Genomic DNA, 21,910 nt, shown 5'->3' on the forward strand with positions numbered 1-21,910 from the left:
CCAGTCGTATAAATTCAGGTCTTCCTCATAATCCAAAAAATCAGAGTCCAGGAAAATATGCGGTGGTGAGCGGGTCGTGGTCGGGAATTAATCATGACACCCGGGTAGTGTAGATGGCACGGTTGGAGAGGATAGCAAGACAAAGCCCACTCGGATAGGGGGATGCCTTAACCTCAGGTAGGGAGCGGCGGGAGGCAGCGTGGCCGGCGACGCCGCATTTTCCCTGCAGGGTCCTGTTCTGGCCAGTTCATTCTGTCATCGGCAAGTGGCACGGGGCGGACCCAAATGCAGGACTCTGAGACGAGGGCAGAATATTAAGTGTGGCTTTATTCCAAACAAAGGTCGAATACCAATAAGCAGTCCAAAATAGGCAGAGGCACAAAAACGTAGACTATAGGAAAAATCCAAAAACATGAAGCAAGGTCCGGTGACTATGAGGCAACACTTGACACGCAAACAAAACGTAACAAGATTAAAGAGGCACAGATACGTTGTGACAAGTAGATGCTCTACATAACACTTGCGAGCTTACGCATAGTTGCGGAATATCAATAATACAATCAGTATCAGTAATACAAACGCAACGAACTGGCAAATGCCGACAACACATTTCCAACTGAAATGCCTGGTCTAATTTCTGTCCCAATGTACAGCAGCTGTGTGACAGCTGTCAGAGGTGGTACTACCCAGGGCAGTGGTTTGGCTATGCCCCTCACAGGAAGCACTGCCCCAAGGCAGAGGCTTAGCCATGGCCCTGGTAGTATACTGTGACCACAATAATTTGAATTGCGACCAAACTGAATCACACACTTCTTCACCATTGTTAGATTGTTTTGAGCTTACAATAACTGAGGAATTCTCAAAACGAATGGGTTTTTCTTCTGCCTCAACAAGCGATGTGCTTTGGGCAAAAGTTAGTTACACAACAGGTCTCCAAGTTGTGACGTCAGAGCTGAGCCACACGAAAGGGGGAGTTTGTCAGATACGGGAAACTAAGTCAAAGTTTGTGGACTTTTATTCATAAATACATATTTTTGTGTAAAGACATCAAACAAGATATACATTTTATGGTACAGTTGAACATATATTATCATCTAGATAACATAACTTGCGCTTGAAAATTGATGCCACATACACTTCAGAGGCATTTAAATTCTTTTCAATGGGGAAATTGGATTTGAGATACAAGTTGCTCTCACTGTTTGAAGAAGCGTATTTTGTTATGGGACACATACATTTAAGATTACCCTGAAAACTCAATACTTCTTCACAGTGTACTTCAGTGAATCATTCATTTATTTTATCAAGACATCACAAGATGATTGGAAAATAAAAACAGGCATTACTTTTTAATATCTGTCCGCAGGAAGTTTTTAGACAAGACAAAGGCATCATGAAGATAAACAGGGTAGGTCAAATACATGAACATATTTTTCTCCTAAATCTGTACAATAGTCATTATTTTTGTTGTGAAACATTTAAACTTTCAATGAAAACTTGAAAGAGAATCTTTGGCCAAAAACTGAGAAGGAAAAGTTCTCCAGTGTGTCTTCATGTGTTATCTGCTTTTACAAGCAAAAGTTTTCCCACATGAGAACATTTCCATCATTTATCTGTCAGTGTGATATGCCATCTCACCTCTGGACTCGTCACTATCGGATTGTGGCGCTAAGAGGGCTTGTGCTTGTTATCCTCCACATTGCCCCGAGCTTTGCAGTTTTTCCCCACATAGGCCTTATCACTTTGGCCATGTTTTGCATTCCTTTTTGGAAGTTTTCCAATGGATATGACATCCATCCACCCGTTTTCTTAGCTGCTTCTCCGCACAAGGGTCGCGGGGTGTGCTAGAGCCTATCCCAGGTGCCAAAGAGCCGCAGGCGGGGTACACCCTGAACTGGTTGTCAGCCAATCACAGGACACATAGAGACAAACAGCCGCACTCACAATCATACCTAGGGGCAATTTAGAGTTTCCAATTAAATGTTGCATGTTTTCAGGATCTGGGAGGAAACTGGATTGCCCGGAGAAAACCTACACAGGCACGGGGAGAACATGCAGACTCCACACAAGTGAGTCCGGGATTGAACCCCAGACCTCAGAACTGTGAGGCTAACGCTTTCCAGCTGCCCCACTGTGCCGCCGGATATGATGTTTAAATTATTTTTAATTGAGAAAACAGATTTGATACGCAAATAAATCAAATCAACCTCGTTGTTTTAAGAGGTGTATTTCATTCAGTATCACAAAATACAATATAATTTTAGTCAAAGGTTTATTTAAATTGATAAGGGTCAGGGTCACTATATGAGTACATGGAGTAATTGGAAAATAATTCCATTTTCATTCAATTTCAAATGCCACTTTAATCATTTTTGAAAGTGAAAATTAAAAAGTGCTGGCACAGGAAAATGTAGGTACTACCCTATTAAGTGTTTGTAATTAGTCATTTTACATTTTGTAGCTGTCAAGTGTAATCTTGTGTGTCTTTTTAAATTTCCCTTCTCAGTGAAACTCTTATCACAAACTGTGCAGGAAAATGGTTTCTCACCAGTGTGCGTTCTTGTGTGTATTTTTAAGCGTTCCTTCCGAGTGAATCTTTGACCACAAACTGAGCAGGGAAAAGGTTTCTCACCAGTGTGTGTTCTTGTATGTCTTTTTAAGTTTCTCTTGTCAGAGATTCTTTGACCACAAACTAAGCATGAAAAGGGTTTCTCACCTGTGTGTGTTTTTGTGTGTCTTTTTAAGCTTTCCTTCCGAGAGAATCTTTGACCACAAGCTAAACAGGAAAAAGGTTTCTCACCCGTGTGGGTTCTTGTGTGTCTTTTTAAGCTTCCCTTGTCAGAAAATCTTTGGCCACAAACTAAGCAGGAAAAAGGTTTCTCACAAGTGTGTGTTCTTGTGTGTATTTTTAAGTGTTCCTTTCGAGTGAATCTTTGACCACAAACTGAGCAGGAAAAAGGTTTCTTACCAGTGTGTACTCTTGTGTGTCTTTTTAAAAATCCATTCGGAGTGAATCTTTGACAACCAACTGAACAGGAAAAATCATTCTGTCTTATGTTATTTTTAACATGTTTCATTTTGCGATTATAAGCAAACATTTTCCCACACTCAGAACACTTCCATTGTTTGTTTTCATTGTGACATATCACATCACCTTCACATTGTCCATCATCATCAGTGTCAAGAGAGTCTGACGTTATGCCATCAGGATCTGATAGTGGCGCTAAGAGTTCTCCTGGGTCTGATCCTCCATTGTGGTCTCCATCATCTTCTGTTGTCATGCGTTGACTTGAGCTGCTGCTTTGAGGCTCTGCCCCTCCACTCTCTTCACTTGGACCTTCATCTTCATTCTTCAGAGCGACACCATTTGATGGAAACTTGGTGATAAGCTCCTCTGCCTCCTCTTTGATGTGGGGTTGCACTCCTTCCTTCTCTTTCTTCCTCTTCCAAATTGGCTTCTCTTCCTCTTTTATGTGGGCCATCTCTTCGTCCTCCATTTCCTCCTTAATGTGAAAGGGCTCAGGCTCGTGCCACTTAGTATTTAGAGCTTCAGTGATGTCTGCAAGACAAAGAAAAAAAACAGACATGGCTTGGTAAATCTTTTCTCATGTGACATTGTCATGTATTCCGGTTTAGATTCATGTTTCAGGTTAATGTAAAAGCAAGAGGAGTTTGGTACATTGCAAATATTGAAATTGGGCAGGCCAACAGCAAATATAAAATGTGTCCTCTTTTAAAAATAATTTCAGCAGCAGTAAATACAAAAAAAAAAAAAGAAAAAAAACATCAGAAAGCACCGCCACTCTAATCATAAAATGGTCATTTACAAAGTTTGTGAGTGATACTGTACATGATTGCGGCATCTAGTTTTAGGTTGTTATGAACCCTTTATTCAATGTGTTTTTGTGGAATTTCATATTTTGTAAATATGTGACTATATACCCTTGTTTGGTTTGATTTGTATTTGTTTTCATTCAGAACCTCTAAATTATTGTAATTGACATTGATACCTTGTTACTTTTTAGTTCAGTTTCGATGTCTGACTTATCGAAGATCATGTCCTGACACTGTAATCGCTGTTCTCACAATAATGTAGAAACACTTTTAATCACACATTAGGGGAGATGGGTTAAGAGATATTTTAAGTGAGTGAGTTGAGTAGCTTTCCAAGTGAAGGAAAACCTTATACTTCAATTAAATAAAAGCTTCTTTTGTAGATTAATCCGCATAATTTGACTTGGAATGGTTTCTGCAACAGCCTCCCAAAAAAAAAAAAATAAATTAAAAAATAAAAAAATAAAAAGTCTAGGGGTTTTCTGTATTCTGGCCAATGATTGAGGATTCTTAAACGGACATGGAAGAAAAATGTGCGCTAAGCGTGTCAAGGTGCACAGAACATTGCTCGATTTGGTGTAGTAGTAGTCATACTGGTGGCATTCCAACCAGGGGCGTTGTGTGAAACAAAACACACACATTATATTATATATATATATATATATATATATATATATATATATATATATATATATATATACACACACACATTATATATATTCAAATGATATTCATATTCAAACTGAGAAGCAGGGCCATGTTTACCACTGTTTAATCTGCTTTTCTTTTCACAACAATCAATAAATGTTTGGGAGTTGAAAACACTAATTGTTGAAGCCTTGTTGGTGAAATTCTTTCCCAATCTTGCTTTATGTACAGTTTGAGGTTATTCAAGAGTCCGGGGTCTCAATTGTTGTAATTTACACTTCGTAATGGCCCACACATTTTCAATGGGAGACAGGTCTCAACTGCAGGCAGGCCAGTCAAGTACGCATTACTATTACTACAAAACCATGCAGTTGTAAGATGTGCAGAATGTAGATTGGCAAAGCCATCCACGAAAAAAAAAAACATTGCTTGGATGGCAGCATGTTTCTCCAAAAGCTGTATGTATCTTTCAGCATGAAAGGAGGAATACGTTTCTTTGACTTTAAAGGAACACTTTGTCCAAACCAATAGGAATAGGAGCACACATTAAAAGTTAGTTGCTTAGGGTTCAGTTTTTCTTTTAATGCCAAAATTATCCCCAGATTTAACCTAGAAACATCTATAAATTGGAAAAGTATTAGCAAAATTCTTCTCTCGTTCAACATTCAACACTGCTTTGACCACATTACGAATTCGGAAATAATTGGAAACATTATCTGGACTATATTTTTCATCTCAAAATTTCAGATTGTACATGAATGGGGGGGAAGCAAAATAAGTCTGTCTTGGAACTTCCCCAAGATGTCACAACCACATTTTTGTGTTACAAGAAAGAAAAGAAAACTAGAAGCCAGTTCCATTATTTACTGATTTTTGTCAGTGAAGAGGGAAAAATGTTTTTGCACAATAAGGTCCTTTTCTGGTCGCTCCTTTGATGCAATGTTCTGTGGGAAATTCTGAGGCTAAGCCCCAGTGACGTCACGCGTTTCTTCTGGGTCTAGCCGTAAAAGCTGGCACATATCCAGAATTTGCTTAGATTTCAAAAATGTTCTTTATTTTAAATTTTTTTCCAATTAATGTCCAAAATATATGTGATCATAATATTACTTCAGATTGGAGGGTTTATTGTACAGGACACAGCAGGTGAGGCCTGGGGACAACACCTCATCCACGTGCACTATCGGCACCGGGGCAACCCAAGGTTGTGTCCTTTCCCCTCTGCTTTTCTTGCTCTACACATATGACTGCAACTCATGGCATCAGACTGTCAAACTCCTGAAGTTAGCAGATGACACGACGGTCATCAGCCTCATCAAAGACAGCGACGAGTCTGCGTATCCACAGGAAGTGGCCAGACTGAAGCTTTGGTGTGGTCAACACAATCTGGCGTTGAATATTCTAAAGACTGTGGAGATGATTGCGGACTTCAGGAGGAATCTTTCACCACAGCTCCCCCTGACGCTGTCCAACTGTCTTGTGTCAACCGTTGAGACCTTCAAATTCTTGGGAATTAGAGTCTCAGAGTGAAGTGGAAGACGAACAACAACTCCATCCTCAAAAAACATAGTTCTATACTGCGGTCATCTAATCAGTACTGTGTACCTCCATCACAGTCTGGTTTGGGGCCGCCACAAAAAAGGACAAACTCAGACTGCAATGGACAATCAAAATCATCGAACCGATTGTCGGCTCCACAATACCCACTATTGAGGATTGCACGCAACACGACTAGGTCAAGAGTTGCCATGCAATCGCAGGGCACACGGAAACAAACAGCCACACTCACAATCACACCTCGTGGCAATTTAGAGTGTACAATAAAAGTTGCAGGTTTTTGGGATGTGGGAGGAAACCCACGCAGGCACGGGGAAAACATGCAAAATCCACACAGGTGGGTCCGGGATTGAACCTGGGACCTCAGAACTGTGAGGCCAACGCTTTACCACCATGCCGCCATATATATATATATTTTTTACATTTTTTATATTTTGTATTATATTTTGTTCACTACTCCCGTTTTACAATTAACATTGCACTAGTCTGGTAAGGGCGCTCTGTACAAGCTCAACACAATGTAGGACGTAAACACACTTAGCTCTTACCTGTTCTAGATGGACATTTTACCACTTGTGGGACTCTTAAAACAGAAATGTCTCTTGTTGTTTGTTCTTGTTGCCATGTTGTTTCTTGTTCTTTGTTCTGAATGAATGTTGCACCAGGGCGGCACCGGCTGTTGGAGAAAAATTCCTTGGGTTTTTACACACTTGCCCAATGAAGCTGATTCTGACCCTGATTCAGATTTTAAATAAAATAAATAAATAAATACTTGGACAAACTCCTCCTTTAATAGCGCTTTCACAGATCACTCATGCTGACTTTTTAACGTTCATGACAGTCTAGAAGGTTGTTTTTCTCTTAAGCCCAGAGGACATGATGTCCACAATTTCCAAAAATCATATGAAATGTGAACTCATCAGACCACAGAACACTTTTTCTCCTTGCATCTGTCCATTTTTGATGAGCAGAGGCCCAGAGAAGGTGGTGGTGTTTCTGGGTATTGTTGATAAATGGTTTTTGCTTTGCACAGTACCATTTTAAAAGGGGAAATCCTGTGCTTTGCATGAACAACATATCCAATAGGTAATTTACTATGTACTGTATTTTGACAATCTGATGTTAAATCCTCTCTCATTTATTAGTCTTTTGAGAAGATTTTTTAAATCGACAATTACGAATTTTCAGGGGCGCTGCCATTTTCGCTAGTCACATGACTTACGTGCGCGGACGTGATGTGTAAGGTGCCTAGAGATGAAGGTGGACTTTGGTGAAAATACAAATGCGAGCACTATGGGGGTCAGAGGCCATCCCCCTGGAAATTTTTGAAAAAAATGGATGCCTGTGGTGTATTCTGGCAATATCTGTGAACAAAATTCAGACAAAAATTTAAAGTAAAATTTCCAAGTCCTGACCAAAAAGAAAAAAAAAATGGGCAGAGGGCCAATTGGCCCAACGGCCAAGCCCAGATTTTTTTGCCCCCCCATCCCCCTATCACTGGATAGCACAAAATCACATTTGTCATTAAAATATGCCGTCTTATCTCAAGACAAATGAATTAAGAGAACTATTCAGTAAAAAGACATCTAAAATTGTCCTCCCCCCCCACATTATACATATTATAGTATAGATATAGAATATACACGAAAATATATCCTAGAATTTCTACACCGTACAGCAAAACATGTTAAAGAAGTTGATCTGTAGTAATTACTATTAATGTTTAAGTCTCAAACTTGGTACGTCGCGTTGTACTGATACATTCGACCACATTGCTCACTATCTTTGATATAGAGCTAGTAATACTAATAGTATAATCAGTTGCCTTATATATGCCCGCAGTCACTCACATTTGAAAAATGTACGAGTGTGGTCAGTCATGCTCGCAGATAAAGTTGCACGTGTTGTTGTAAATTAAAAATAAAATAAACAAATAACTAAAATAGAAAACTAAAATTTAAAACTTAGAAAATATAATTTCCAATTTCAACTGATATTAGTAGAACATGATATAAAATGGTATTTAAAATTTTTAATCAATAAATTGATCTTCCAAACTTGATCTGAAGCAAGTTAAATGCACTGGCCTGTCAAGGAATAAACACGAACGGTCTAAACTCGCAATGTTTTGAAAATGCTGAAAGTTTAGTTCAACATAAATCGGCGTTTGTGGCAACAAGCTAGCGATACATTCAAACAAACATTCCTGCCGGCAATCCTGACGTTTTGTTGTGGGGTGGAGCACGCATCGCGGGACTGCCGTAAATAGGACGCCAGCTTGCTAGAACGCGCCTTTATGTGCATGCGCTCGACGTATTGGCCACACCTGAATCAAGCGACGAGGTGGATGATAGTCTAACGTGTCTTTTTTGGGGGGTAGGTGGGGGGGGGCACACTGCCTCGCAATCGACACAATGAGAACCCCTAGTGTAACTGAATTTCCTTTGACATGGCTCATGATGTTGATGACTTTCAACGTAAATGCGCTTGCATTACGTGACGCAGTTCTGAACATGCGCTTTCGTACATGCTCAGTACGGTTAACTTGCATTTCCTGTTTCCAGGTGAATAGCGGTTGTTTTGGAGCGGGCTTGTTAAGATAACAACGTTTATGAAATAAACACGTAAATTAATGACAAGACATCGATGAGAGTATGATACGAGATTTCAAGTTTACCAAATGTCTTGAAGGCAGTTATGTCCTTGTACAAAGGAATTTTGAAGCAGAAGAAAAAAACAAAGACAACACCATGTTTTTCTCAAAGATAAAAACCTCAGTTACACCGTCAACACCTCCAGCATAAGATTGTCCGAGTGAAGAATGTTAATTTAGTACATACTGCAATAAAATGTTAGTGTGCAGCACAAGTTTTTAATAAAGAAAGATTTAAATGGCTACTTTTACTCTTGAAAATGTTAGTCTCAAATAACCATAAGCAAAAAAAAAAAAACAAAAAAAAACCCACCTCTGGTAAGGAATTTATTACTATGTTAGTTATCATGATAAAAGTATATCATTACTACTATAGTTGTTGTTAGGATTGTTTAATCATGTGTTTGTTTCTGTTAGTCTTAGTCTGAATTGTTCTCTTTGTGAGCTGCGTGCGTGTTTTGAAGTGTGACCCAGTGACACCTGGGAGATGATGCCCCCCTGCCGACCTCAAGCTGATACTCCTGAACATTGGGAAGCGATGTCTCCATCCTGACCGCAGCATGTTTCCCTTCTGATCTTAAGCAGATACTCCTCAACACCTTTCTACCACAAGATGATACCCCCAAATGCCATAAACATGTCTTTAAACAATGACCTGCTTTTTCTCTTGTGGGTTTATCAGGACATTCTTGCAGCCTCGAAGAAACATGTACCTTAGTGTTTACGTGCTGTTGGTGTAGCCATGTGTGTCAGCATTTTCACTGTGTAACCATGTAACCCTTCGACCTGAGAAAGCAATAAAAAGATCAGACAGGGACTACCACTTTGGCAGTCTGAGGGATCGCACTCACACAGTGTTTCCCCCTATCTGTCCTTCGAGAGAAAGACAATCTTTGTTGGTTTGAATTAACTTTCTACATTTCTCAGGCTTGTCTTAGGTGTTTTTCTAGTAACATCTCTGACAAACTCCTCATCTCAAAGGTTTAAAAAAAAAACCAAAAAAAAAACCTCAGCTATGTACACCACCAGCGCCTCCAACAGAAGATTCTCCAAATGAGGAATGTTAATTACGTACTGATACAAAAATGGTATTGTACAGCATAAGGTTTTATTAGACATTTAACTCGACGCTTGTACTGTTGTAATTTTTGTCTCAAGTATGTTAAGAATAAATACTGTATATACTTTTGGTACCCAGCCTCCCCTTACACAAATACTCCCCATCTCAAAGGTAAAAAACTCAGCGAGATCGCCAGCCCCTCCAGCAGAAGGGTCTCAGAATGATGAATGGTGGCTATAGAGTAATGGAATACAGTAAGTGTTTTGTAATTTATAATACTACATATATTTATAAGGCTTTATGATTAAAGATTTGACTAAATGCCTCTTTTAGTCTTAAATATACTAAGTACAAATACTTTTTACATATTTTAAACGTTCTGGTACAGATAAACATACATCCCCGGTACTTGCATTTTTTCACTTTTCGTGCGTGATTTTGGTCCCAATTTACAGCGAAAAACGAGGGATTACTATATATGCGTGGGTGTCTGTGTCCATTTTCCAAGCCACTTATTCTCACAAGGACCGTGGGAGTTTTGGAGCCTATCCCACTTGACTTCGGGCGAATATTGGACTACACCGTAACTGGTCGCCAGTCAGTCGCAGGCCAGGATGTGAATAATGTTATGTAAAATGTATCAAACAGGGGCCATAGATAAGAATATAATTCAAATCACAGTGCATGCAACAAGTGAACCAACCTGCTCTGCGTAGGACAATTTGAGGCTGCAGATTGAACACAGCGTCCAGTTGTTGATGCTGTGGGTCTTCCTCATTTTTTGCGCCACAAACTTCTTCCTTGAACTCTCGTGTCGTTCTTGCACACATTTTCACAGGACGATCACGACACTCTCTGCAATACATAAGAGGGATGAGATGACCAAGGGAAAATCGCACATCTTAATTATATCAAGATTCAGATTTGAGTTGGGTTAAACAGAGCATTTGTGAAAGTGGCAAAGTAACAAAGTCAACAAAGCGATACAGTAAAACAAGTATGCATTCTAAAAGATCGAGATAAAGAAGACAGCTTTTTCTTTTACTCTAGGAGAGACAGTTTGTGATGAAACAGACATTAAATGCATTCAGAATCCATCCATCCAATTTTCTGAGCCGCTTATCCTCACAAAGGATAGGCTGCTGGAGATAAGCCCAGCTATGTTCGAGGAGGAGATGGGGTATACCCTGAACTGCTTGCCAGCCAATCGCAGGGCACATATAAAGTACCATTTGCAATCACATTCACACATACGTGCAATTTACAGTCCTCAAATGACCTACCATGCATGATTTTCGACTTTATACCAATTTTATTGGCCTGTAGGACTCAGCCAATAATTTTTTCTGCATTTTCTGCTGATTTGGCGATCAGTTTTCATGTCAAAACTCCCTGATCTGAACAATGACATGATTGATAAGCTCTGCAAAAGACACTGTCATCGCCGTCGAGGGCAGTATATCTGAGTCAAATGCTAGTTTATTTTCATGTAGTACTATTCATTTAGACTATTGATGTAGCTTTACACAATCGGAATTTTTGGGACTGAGCTTAAAAAAAATGTTAACTGATCACTGATCTGATCACAATGAGTCTCTTTAAATGACCTGCTCATTTACATCATTTACTTGTGCACTTAGTTGTACACTGCTTCTCCAGGTCTGGTCGCAGGGGATGTAGTTTCAGCAGGGATACCTAGACTTCCCTTTCCACAGCCACTTCTTCCAGCTCTTCCAAATGGATCCCAAGTCGTTCTCGGGCCAGCCAAGAAACAGTCTCTCCAGCGTGTCGTGGGTCGTCCTCCGGTCTCTTTACAGTGGGACATGCCCGGAACACCTCACCAGGGAGGCATCCGCGAGGCATCCATATTAGATGGCCCAGTCAGATCATCTGGCTCCTCTCAATGCGGAGGAGCAGGGGGTCAACACTGAGCCCTTCACGGATGACCAAGCTTGTCACCCTATCTTTAAGGGAGAGCCTGGACACCCTCCATCTTTCTCCTTCCGCACATGGCCAAACCACCTCCTCGCCCAATCCACCTCCGCAGTGGCAACGAACAACACCGACGGCGTCCACCCACCCCCCTCTCCCAACTATTGTTTTTTTTTTTTTTTTAAGTAGCTGTATACACACCTACCTGTCATTTGGAACCCACGAAGGTCTCATCTTCTGAACCTTATGAAGGGTAAATTCATCCTCCCGAGTGTTCAAGCAATGTAACGAGCCAGCATTTTGGCAAACACGAAGGAACAACAAGGTAACTTCCTGGAGGTAAAACTAATAGAAAAAAACGAGTCCACTTGAGGGCGGTCCCGCCATATACGTCACTTCCTGCTTCTTCTTGAAAACAAATCCCTCGAGAGGATTTTCATGGTGGGAGTTACAAAAATCTGTATACGTCAAAATCTTGTTTCGTGGTGAAAGAACACATGGGTCGATGTCAGCTGCCGTTTTTTCATTAATATACTAAAAATGATCCATTTCATGACAGTGGCCCTTTAATTACAAGCACAGGTTCAAATCTGTATGGAAGTATTCCTTTGTCTTTCCGATCAACCGATACTGCTATTTCTTCATCAGATGAGGACAAATCTGATAAATCAGCACTAGGCATAATGGTGTCCAATGCAATACATACAATATAAGGAATACATAGCAGTAAATTCAAACCTTTTTGAGTCAAGCCACATATTTTAGAATTGAAAAATCTCACAACAGACCAACAAAAAAAGAATGTCATAAAAAGCAATTACATTAAGTGCTGTATTAATTTACTGCTGTAGCGCCGGAGAAAAGGAGTCGGAGGCGGAGTGTCGGACACAGGAACAGAACTTGCTTTATTGTTCGACATCACCAAACTAATCGCATAACGGCGGGAACTCTGTTAACCTTTCCTCCGGAAGCGCAACAACAAAAACAGTCCGTGCGGAACCCCGCAACCCAACTCGAGGTCCCGCGGGTGAATTATGTAAACACCACACAAGCCCCCCCAGAATTCACCCATAGTCAAAATCCTTGTGCCGTGGAGGGATGATGACCCGACCCCGGCGGGTGTGCACTGTAGGGGCCGAGGGGGGCGGGGCCGCACTGTCCATTGAGTCACGGGACAAGGGCTCAGGCGGGGTCAAGGGTACCCCGGCGGGCGCAGGGGCACAGGGCAAAGGGGGACGACCCCGGCGCGGGGGGAGGGCCAACCCCAAAGGCTGGTCAATGTCCAGGTGCGCGGGTTTGACCCTGTCCACGGAAACAGTCTCGGGTCTGCCGCCAATGTCCACGAGCAGGCTCTTATCCCCGTGCTCCAGGACCCTGAACGGCCCGTCGTATGGGGGGCGGAGAGGTCCACGGTGGGCGTCATGACGAACAAACACAAAATCCGCAGAGCGCAGGTGACGGGGCAGCCGGGCAGCTGGGGTGCCATGTTGCGACGTGGGAACCGGGGCGAACCCTTTTGCGGCCTCCAGCAGGGAGGACCGTTGCCTGCCTGCGGACCAGGAAGCTGTGGCGTCCGGGATGAATTCGCCGGGGACCCGCAGTGGCTGGCCGTAGAAGAGTTCGGCGGATGAGGACAACAGGTCCTCCTTGGGGGCGCACCTGAGGCCGAGCATGACCCACGGGAGCTTATCCAACCAGTTGCCGTCCGTCAAGCCGGCACGCAGGGCTGCTTTCATGGAGCGGTGGAACCGCTCGCAAAGACCGTTCGCCTGGGGGTGATAGGCGGTAGTGCGGTGCAGCTTGACCCCCAAACTCTCAGCGACTGCGTTCCAGAGTTCAGAGGTAAACTGAGGGCCACGATCTGAAGAAAGGTCGCACGGTGTCCCAAAGCGTGCAACCCACGTGCCGATGAATGCCCGGGCCACGTCTGACGACATTGTCGAGGAGAGGGGAACGGCTTCGGGCCAGCGGGTCGTCCTGTCCACCATGGTGAGCAAGTAGGTGAATCCGTGCGAGGGAGGAAGTGGACCTACCAAGTCGACGTTGACGTGGTCAAACCTCCTCTCGGGGACAGCGAAGGGCTCCAAGGGGGCTTTTGTGTGGCGATGCACCTTAGCCCGCTGACAGGCCACGCACGAGTCGACCCAGGCCTGCACATCTTTCTTGAGACCGCGCCACATGAACTTCTGGGCCACCAGCCTCACGGACGGTTTCCTTCCGGGGTGGGAGAGGTTGTGGACCGCCTCGAAAACAGCTCTTCGCCAGTTTGCAGGGACCAGCGGCCGAGGCTGGTCAGCAGAGAAGTCGCACAGCAACCTGACGCCCGAGTCACCAACCGCGACTTCCTCCAGGCGCAAACCTGTGTCAGAAGTCTTGAGGGCCTGCACCCCGTGGTCCAAGGCCTGGTCTGCGCTCATGCGGGAGTAGTCGAGACCCAGATGCACAGTGCCGACGATCGCCCTGGAGAGGCAGTCCGCAACCACATTGGATTTGCCGGCGATGTGTTGGATGTCCGTGGTGTACTCAGAGATGAACGACAGTTGGCGTTGCTGGCGGGCGGACCACGGCTCGGCCACCTTGGACATGGCGAAAGTGAGGGGTTTATGGTCCACATATGCCGTGAACTCACGGCCTTCCAATAGGGAGCGGAAGTGGCGGATCGCCAGCCAGAGGCCGAGGAGCTCTCTATCGAACGTGCTGTATTTGCGCTCCCTGGGGACCAGCTGACGGCTGAAAAAGGCAAGCGGTTGCCAGGCGCCGCCGACCCACTGTTCGAATACGGCTCCAACAGCGTAGTCCGATGCATCGGTAGTGAGAGCGACAGGGGCCCCGTGGGTCGGGTGAGCCAGCATAGCGGCACGACTCAGTGCGGCCTTCGTAGCCTCGAAGGCTTCCATCCTCTCGGCCGTCCATTCAACGTCCCGATTGGGCGCCTTGTCTTTAAGAGCCTCATAGAGCGGGCGCATGATGTGGGCCGCCCGGCGGATGAACCGGTGGTAGAAAGTCACCATCCCCAGGAACTCCCGGAGGCCCCGAGCCGAGCGAGGTCGGGGAAAAGCGGAGACGGCCTCCACCTTTGCCGGAAGGGGGGCGGCGCCGTTCTTGTCTATGAGGTGCCCGAGGAACTGGATAGAGGGCACCCCGAAAACACACTTCGCCGGGTTGATGATCATGCCATGCTGCTCAAGTCTTGCAAAGAGGTCGCGGAGGTGCATCAGATGTTCATCCTCCGAGGAGCTGGCGACGAGGATGTCATCCAAATAGACGAACACAAATGGCAAGTCCCTGAGCACAGAATCCATTAAACGCTGGAAAGATTGTGCCGCGTTTTTAAGACCAAACGGCATCCTCAGAAACTCGAACAGTCCGAACGGAGTGATTACAGCTGTCTTGGGAACGTCTGAGGGGTGCACGGGAACCTGGTGATACCCGCGCACCAGGTCGACCTTGGAGAACAAGATTTTGCCTGCCTGGGCTGAGAAGTCCTGAATGTGTGGAACAGGGTAGCGGTCGGGCGTAGTGGCGTCGTTAGTCACCACACGGTCGCCACCCACCACTCGGTTTAGGGACGATGTGTAGTGGCGAGGCCCACGGGCTATCCGAGCGGCGGACGATGCCCAGACGCTCCATGTTGGCAAACTCGGACTTAGCGACTGCTAGCTTCTCGGGATCAAGCCGTCGGGCCCTCGCGTGGATCGGGGGGCCCTTGGTCTCAATGTGGTGCTTGACCCCATGTTTAGTCGTGGCAGAGGAGAAAGTGGGCCGTGTCAAGGCAGGGAACTCACCAAGGAGGAGTTGGTACTTGGTGCCGTCCGATAGCGAACTGGAGAGACCACCATAAGTCGCCTCATTGCGGACGCAGGCAACCGTGGAAAAAGTCAGTGCATCCACCAGACGGCCCCTCTTAACATCCACCAGCAGCCCGTGGGCACAAAAAAAAAAAATCAGCGCCGAGGAGAGGGAATGAGACATCCGCAGTGACAAAGTCCCATGTGAAGCGCTGACTCCCGAAACACAAGTCCACAGTCCTCATGCCATAAGAGCGGATAGGGGAGCCATTAGCGGACAGTAGGGGTGGCCCATGAGTCCCGCCAGCGGCGTCCTCCGCAGTGGCCGTCAGGACGCTCCTCTGGGCGCCGGTGTCGCAAAGGAATTTGCGCCCGGAAAGGTTGTCCTTGACGAACAGCAGCCGGCTCTTCGTGCCCACGCTCACGGCCGCTGTGAAGCGTGGGCTTTGGCATTTCCCGACGCGTCGTAGTTGCAAGGGGCGCGGCACCTCTTCGCTTTCGCACCAAAACGGGCATGGAAGTAGCACAAGCCTGTGCCAGCATGGCCGTCCGTGCCGAAGGGGCCCCTGCTGGATGCCACCCCCGCGCCTGAAGGTGAGTAACTGCGCGTCGCGGCCAGCGTCTCAGGGGAGAAGCGCTGGGTTGCCAGGAAGAAACGGTCGGCCTCCTCGGCCAGGGCCAGGGGCTCAGTGACAGTACTGTTCGCGAGCGCCGTCTGAACATGCGGTGGCATTTGCCTGAGAAACAGTTCCATGAAAATGAAATTGGGCTCTTCCGTGCCCAGCAGGTTTAGCATCATTTCCATGAGTTCGGAAGGTTTATTGTCCCCCAGTCCATTAATAGCCAACAGACGTCGGGCACGTTCCGGCCGTGAAAGCTCAAAAACCTTGAGAAGGTGAGCCTTGATCCCAGCATACTTATCTCGGGCCGGGGGAGAGGTGATGAAGTTCACTGCTCTGGCAGCTGTTGAGCTCCCGAGTGCTGAGACAACGTGGTAGTAACGCGTGGAATCATCTGAGATCCCGCGGAGGGCGAACTGAGCCTCAGTCTGTGCGAACCACGCTGCCGCGGACGTCTCCCAAAACTCCGGCAATTTGAGGATGGCGGTTGCCATGTTCGTTTCAGTCTCGAAAACGCCGGGACTGACGTCGGGGTCACCAGTGTAGCGCCGGAGAAAAGGAGTCGGAGGCGGAGTGTCGGACACAGGAACAGAACTTGCTTTATTGTTCGACATCAAAACACTACTCGCATAACGGCGGGAACTCTGTTAACCTTTCCTCCGGAAGCGCAACAACAAAAACAGTCCGTGCGGAACCCTGCACCCCAACTCGAGGTCCCGCGGGTGAATTATGTAAACACCACACTGCCATCAAATATGATTGATAATTGTGTATTAGTTCTGTCGTTAACTTTACCTTGCTGGCATAAATAGATGAACAAAGATATATTTATTGTAAATATATATTTTTTGATTCATTAAGTCCACAAGTATATTATGTATTATCAACGAAGAGGTAATTTTCATATTTTCACTGTTTCATCGATCCTTTTTTTTTTTTTTTTTTTTTAGCGCGCTAATCGGCCCCAAAAATTCAGATTGTGTTAAGCCTAGTTTTTAGGGGAAAAATACACACAGGCACAAAGAAGACATGCAAACGCGACACTGACGGGACAGGGATTTGTACCCCAGTCCTCAGTCCTGTGGCAGACGCGCTAACCAGTCGGCCACCCCGAAGCCGCATTCGGAAATTGCGATGATGATAATAATAACAAATGATAACGACTCGAAGAAAGAATTTAGTCGTTGATGCATCCGTTTTTTTTAAACTCACTTAAGTATCAGTTTTGTCAAACCTCACTGGTACAAGAAGAAGACTTGACATCAGCCTTGTTTTCTGCTGAGGAAAGTGTTGATCGCAAACGCGTCTCTTTGTTAGCAAAATAGGCTAAGATAGGCCGAGAAGCTTCAACGTGCACGAAACAACTCAAACCGGACACGAATATTGTATGACGTTTCAATCCACGAAAGTACTGACCAGAGTGGTTACGCGTAGAAGATTCACAACATCCGGTCCAAGTTCAGGAAGATTTACCCAAGGCGATAGAACTTTGTACCGCATGGCGAAAAGGAAAAACTTATCCCTTGCGTCAGCAATATTTAAAGCGACAGACCACCGACAAGTCAAGTCAAACCAGTTGCCCCTTCAAAATAAAAGCTATTCTTGGCCTCCCGGGAATGGCGTAACGATTTTTACTATGCTGTGGGCTCACCCAGCTTTGTTTCTCTCTTACTGCAGCCCGTTTGCGGATTATGTCGCTTTAAATATTTCTGCCCTAAAGGCTCATGGATAATACATCTTTCACTCTGGCCATATGGGCGATGGGAGGATCGTGCATCAGCAAATCTTCCATCGAATGTTGTGAACCTTGACTTGAGACACACGTGATCACTACATAAGTGCATTTAAACATCATTCGTGCTGTTTGGAGTCGTCTCGTGCACTTTGAAGCTTCTCGGCTGAGTTTAGCTTGTTAACAAAGAGACGCGTTGGTGATCAAGACTTTGCTCAGCAGAGATCAAGCATGAGGTAAAGTCTTGTTCTCTCCCCCACCAAACTTGAAAGGATGTCTAATAAAATACTGCAATATTTTTTTGGGAAACAACTAAATGAACGATTAAATGAATGATACAATAAATCAACAGCTACATTTAGAGTTGTTTGTCAGAGATTCATAAATAATGTCCTTAATCTGGTTTCTCAATCCTTTGTTAGAATAGTGTCTATGTTATAAACTCTATAATGTATCCGTCTTAATCTTTGTTTAATTGTTTCACATATTCGGTTTTCACTTGCTTTTCCTCATCCCTCCAAAGGGATCATCGTGTGAAAATGTGTGCAAAAAGCACAGCAGCATACAAGGAGGAACTTTGGGGCCCAAAAGAGGAAAATAAGCCACAACATCATTTACTAGACGCTGTGTTCAGACTGCAGCCTGAAATTGTGCTACATAGACCATGTTGGTTCACTTGTAGCATGGATTTTAATTTTAGTGACATTCCTATCTTTATTTACAAGACCCATTTTATGATGCATTTAATCTAACATTGTTAATATCCGATATGAACTATCTGGGTCTGTAGGACGGGTCGAGCTTTGTGGTGGCTACTGCCACCAGATGGGCAACCCTCGAATTAAAAAACTTTATTTTGTTAGCCTACACCAATAGTAGTAACATCTTGCCGTTTACACAACGAGTGGACCAGCTGCCATCCATGGAATGTGTGGCCTGGAAGTGGTCTCAATTGGCTATATCTTTACAACCTTCTGTGCAAATGTGCCAGGGGTCTTTTAAGGCTGCATCATAGTTTGAATTAGAAGCTACTCTTTATGGTGCATTTAAATGTTGAAAAATATGAAATAAGTGAACTAAATACCAATTAAGAGCATTTCGATGTAAATATTACAAAACGGTTTACAATGAAATGATTAGCAAATTGTATGTCCACTTTGAATAACAAAAGACAGTCAAATCCCTTCAAGACACATTTGCTTTGCAAGAGTTTATAAAGTAGTTTTGTTTTTGCCTGATACATACATGTTAGAACTTTTTGGGGGGAGGGAAAATGTTTAAACCTGAAGCACATTTGAGGCTGAAAATGAAAAAGTCTAAAAGTGATGTTTCGGAATGTTCACTCAAAAGATTCTATTTGAGGAACTTTGTGCACCACACATTTTCGTTTTGGGGGGAAGAGCACAACAGGAGACGGCACTACTTGTTCAAACAATCCGATCTTTTGAGTGAATGTCCCAAAGTACCACTTTTTGAATTTATTTGTTTCTTCCTCACTTTAGTTGAGCAAGTTGTGAGCCTGTGACGCACGCAAATGTTACCCACAAACCGTGCCACGTTCGCAGAAGCCGTTAACCGTGTATGTGTGCACACCATGTGGCACCATGGCCGGTTTTGTTAGGTGATGATGCTCTGCCAACACATCTTTACATGCAAAAAAGATTTGGTCTCACAGTTCTAGAAATGTATGCAAAAATCACCTGACCAGAGGATCTCATACTTGAATTCTACTCCGCTACTACATTAGCTTTAATCGCTGCCTGTGCAAGACCCCCGATACCCCAGGCTATGGTGTTTGTTAATTATGACTCCCGTCAAATTTGTGGTCAGTTTGTGACGAGTAGAATATACGACCACGACGTGACTTGATTAATTGCTTGTCATATTCGTTAAAGGACAGAATTCCGCAGTGATTTAAGGAATGTGAGACAAATTGTCAGTGTCTAACATCGTTTCTGCAGTTGGCTACATTTTGAGTCGAGTGCTGTTTGTGAGTGGTCAAGTTTGTGAAAAAAATGTATTGCGTGTTGCCTCTCAACCAGTCTTTGTTTTCATCATTGTTGTTCTGATGTAAGCTCGTAAATGTACAGCAACAAATGTTTTTTTTACAATTCAGAAATGCTTAGAAGAATAAATGCTAACTTTAAATTGAAATGGGTTTTATGTATTCTCGAGTTTGAAATTACCTCTCTCAAAATATATTGACAAATAAGGACATTGGTGTCAAACTCAAGGCCCGGAGGCCAGATGTCGCCCACCACTTCATTTTATGTGGCCCACAAAAGCAAATCATGTTTGTCAACATCTGTGATTCTTGCAAAAAATCTGTACCCAAATTCCAGATTGTCTTCATAATAAACAATAATGTTGAGATATTGCATTTTACTGTTATCAAATCCTTTTTCTTCAGGAACGTAAAATAATACTTAACCTATTTTCCTCCTGATTTCAAAAGTAGTTATCCCTCAATTTGTTGTGTAATGGTAATAGCCTAATATGATTTACTGGTTAAAGGTCTGTCATGAAATGCATGATTTTTAGTATTCTTCTTCTTCTTTTCCTTTTGGCTAGTCCCGTTAAGGGTCGCCACAGGATGTCATCTTTTTCCATCTTAGCGTATCTCCTGCATCTTCCTCTCTAACCCCAACTGCCCTCATGTCTTCCCTCACCACGTCCATAAACCTTCTCTTTGGTCTTCCTCTCGCTCTTTTGCCTGGCAGCTCCATCCTCAGCATCCTTCTACCAATATACTCACTCTCTCGCCTCTGAACTTGTCCAAACCATCGAAGTCTGCTCTCTCGAATCTTGTCTCCAAAACATCCAACTTTGGCTGTCCCCCTAATGAGCTCATTTCTAATCCTATTCAACCTGGTCACTCCGAGCAAGAACCTCAACACCTTCATTTCTGCTACCTCCAGTTCTGCTTCCTGTTGTCTCTTCAGTGGCACCGTCTCTAATCCGTACCTCATGGCCGGCCTCACCACTGTTTTGTAAACTTTGGCCTTCATCCTAGCAGAGACTCTTCTGTCACATAACACACCAGACACCTTCCGCCAGCTGTTCCAACCTACTTGGACCAGTTTCTTCACTTCCTTACCACACTGACCATTGCTCTGGATTGATTGTTGACCCCAAGTATTTGAAGTCCTCCACCCTCGCTATCTCTTTTCCCTGTAGCCTCACTCTTTCCCCTCCACCTCTCTCATTTACGCACATATATTCTGTTTTACTTCAGCTAATCTTGATTCCTCTCCTTTCCAGTGCGTGCGTCCATCTTTCGAATTGTTACTCCACCTGCTCCCTGCTTTCACTACAGATCATAATATCATCTGCAAACATCATGGTCCAAGGGGATTCCAGTCTAACCTCATCTGTCAACCTATCCATTACCACTGCAAACAGGAAGGGGCTCAGAACTGATCCCTGATGCAGTCCCACCTTCACCTTAAATTCCTCTGTCACACCTAAGGCACATCTCACCATTGTTCTGCTACCATCATACATCATACATCTCTGTACTTTTCCACTAGCATCCTCAAGGCAAATAATGCATCTGTGGTACTCTTTCTAGGCATGAAACCATACTGTTGCTCTCAGATACTTACTTCTGTCCTGAGTCTAGCCTCCACTACTCTTTCCCATAACTTCATTGTGTGGCTCATCAACTTTATTCCTCTATAGTTCCCACAGCTCTGAACATCCCCTTTGCTCTTAAAAATGGAGACTAGCACACTTTTCCTCCATTCTTCTGGCATCTTCTTTCCCGCTAGTATTCTATTGCATAAGTTGATGAAAAACCTCACCAAATTGCTTCCATACCTCCACCGGTATGTCATCAGGACCGACTGGCTTTCCATTTTTCATCCTTTGTAGTGCCTTTCTGACTTCCCCCTTACTAATCATTGCCACTTCCTGGTCCTTCACACTTGCCTCTTCAACTTTTCCTTCTCTCTCATTTTCATCATTCATCAACTTCTCAAAGTATTCTTTCCATCTATTGAGCACACTACTGGCACCAGTCAACACATTTCCATCTCTATCCTTAATCACCCTTACCTGCTGCACATCCTTCCCATCTCTATCCCTCTG

The 21,910-nt window shown here is 44.2% G+C and overlaps 2 protein-coding genes across 3 annotated transcripts in view; one reads left to right on the forward strand and one right to left on the reverse strand.

The window, feature by feature from the left end:
- Window positions 1–170: 170 nt before the first annotated feature.
- Window positions 171–17,637, reverse strand: LOC133493293 (gastrula zinc finger protein XlCGF17.1-like). 2 transcript variants are annotated; one of them, XM_061806512.1, is made up of 4 exons: window positions 17,506–17,637; window positions 10,453–10,604; window positions 6,585–6,712; window positions 171–3,559 (listed from the first exon to the last, which is right to left on the reverse strand). In XM_061806512.1, the coding sequence occupies exon 4, from the start codon at window positions 3,495–3,497 to the stop codon at window positions 2,418–2,420; it is 1,080 nt and encodes a 359-aa protein (XP_061662496.1). In that variant the 5' UTR covers window positions 3,498–3,559; window positions 6,585–6,712; window positions 10,453–10,604; window positions 17,506–17,637; the 3' UTR covers window positions 171–2,417. The 2 variants fall into 2 exon arrangements, with proteins under 2 accessions (XP_061662496.1, XP_061662495.1); XM_061806511.1 differs by lacking the exon at window positions 6,585–6,712 and having other exon boundaries at window positions 306–3,559.
- Window positions 17,638–17,741: 104 nt separating this feature from the next.
- Window positions 17,742–21,910, forward strand: part of LOC133493295 (uncharacterized) — a 65,712-nt gene continuing 61,543 nt past the window's right edge. Inside the window, exon 1 of the mRNA XM_061806527.1 lies at window positions 17,742–18,057. The gene's annotated coding sequence lies outside the window, so the exon portion shown is untranslated. The remainder of the gene's footprint in view (window positions 18,058–21,910) is intronic.

The sequence above is a fragment of the Syngnathoides biaculeatus genome, chromosome 20 (genome assembly GCF_019802595.1).
Source record: "Syngnathoides biaculeatus isolate LvHL_M chromosome 20, ASM1980259v1, whole genome shotgun sequence".
NCBI classification, from domain to species: domain Eukaryota; kingdom Metazoa; phylum Chordata; class Actinopteri; order Syngnathiformes; family Syngnathidae; genus Syngnathoides; species Syngnathoides biaculeatus.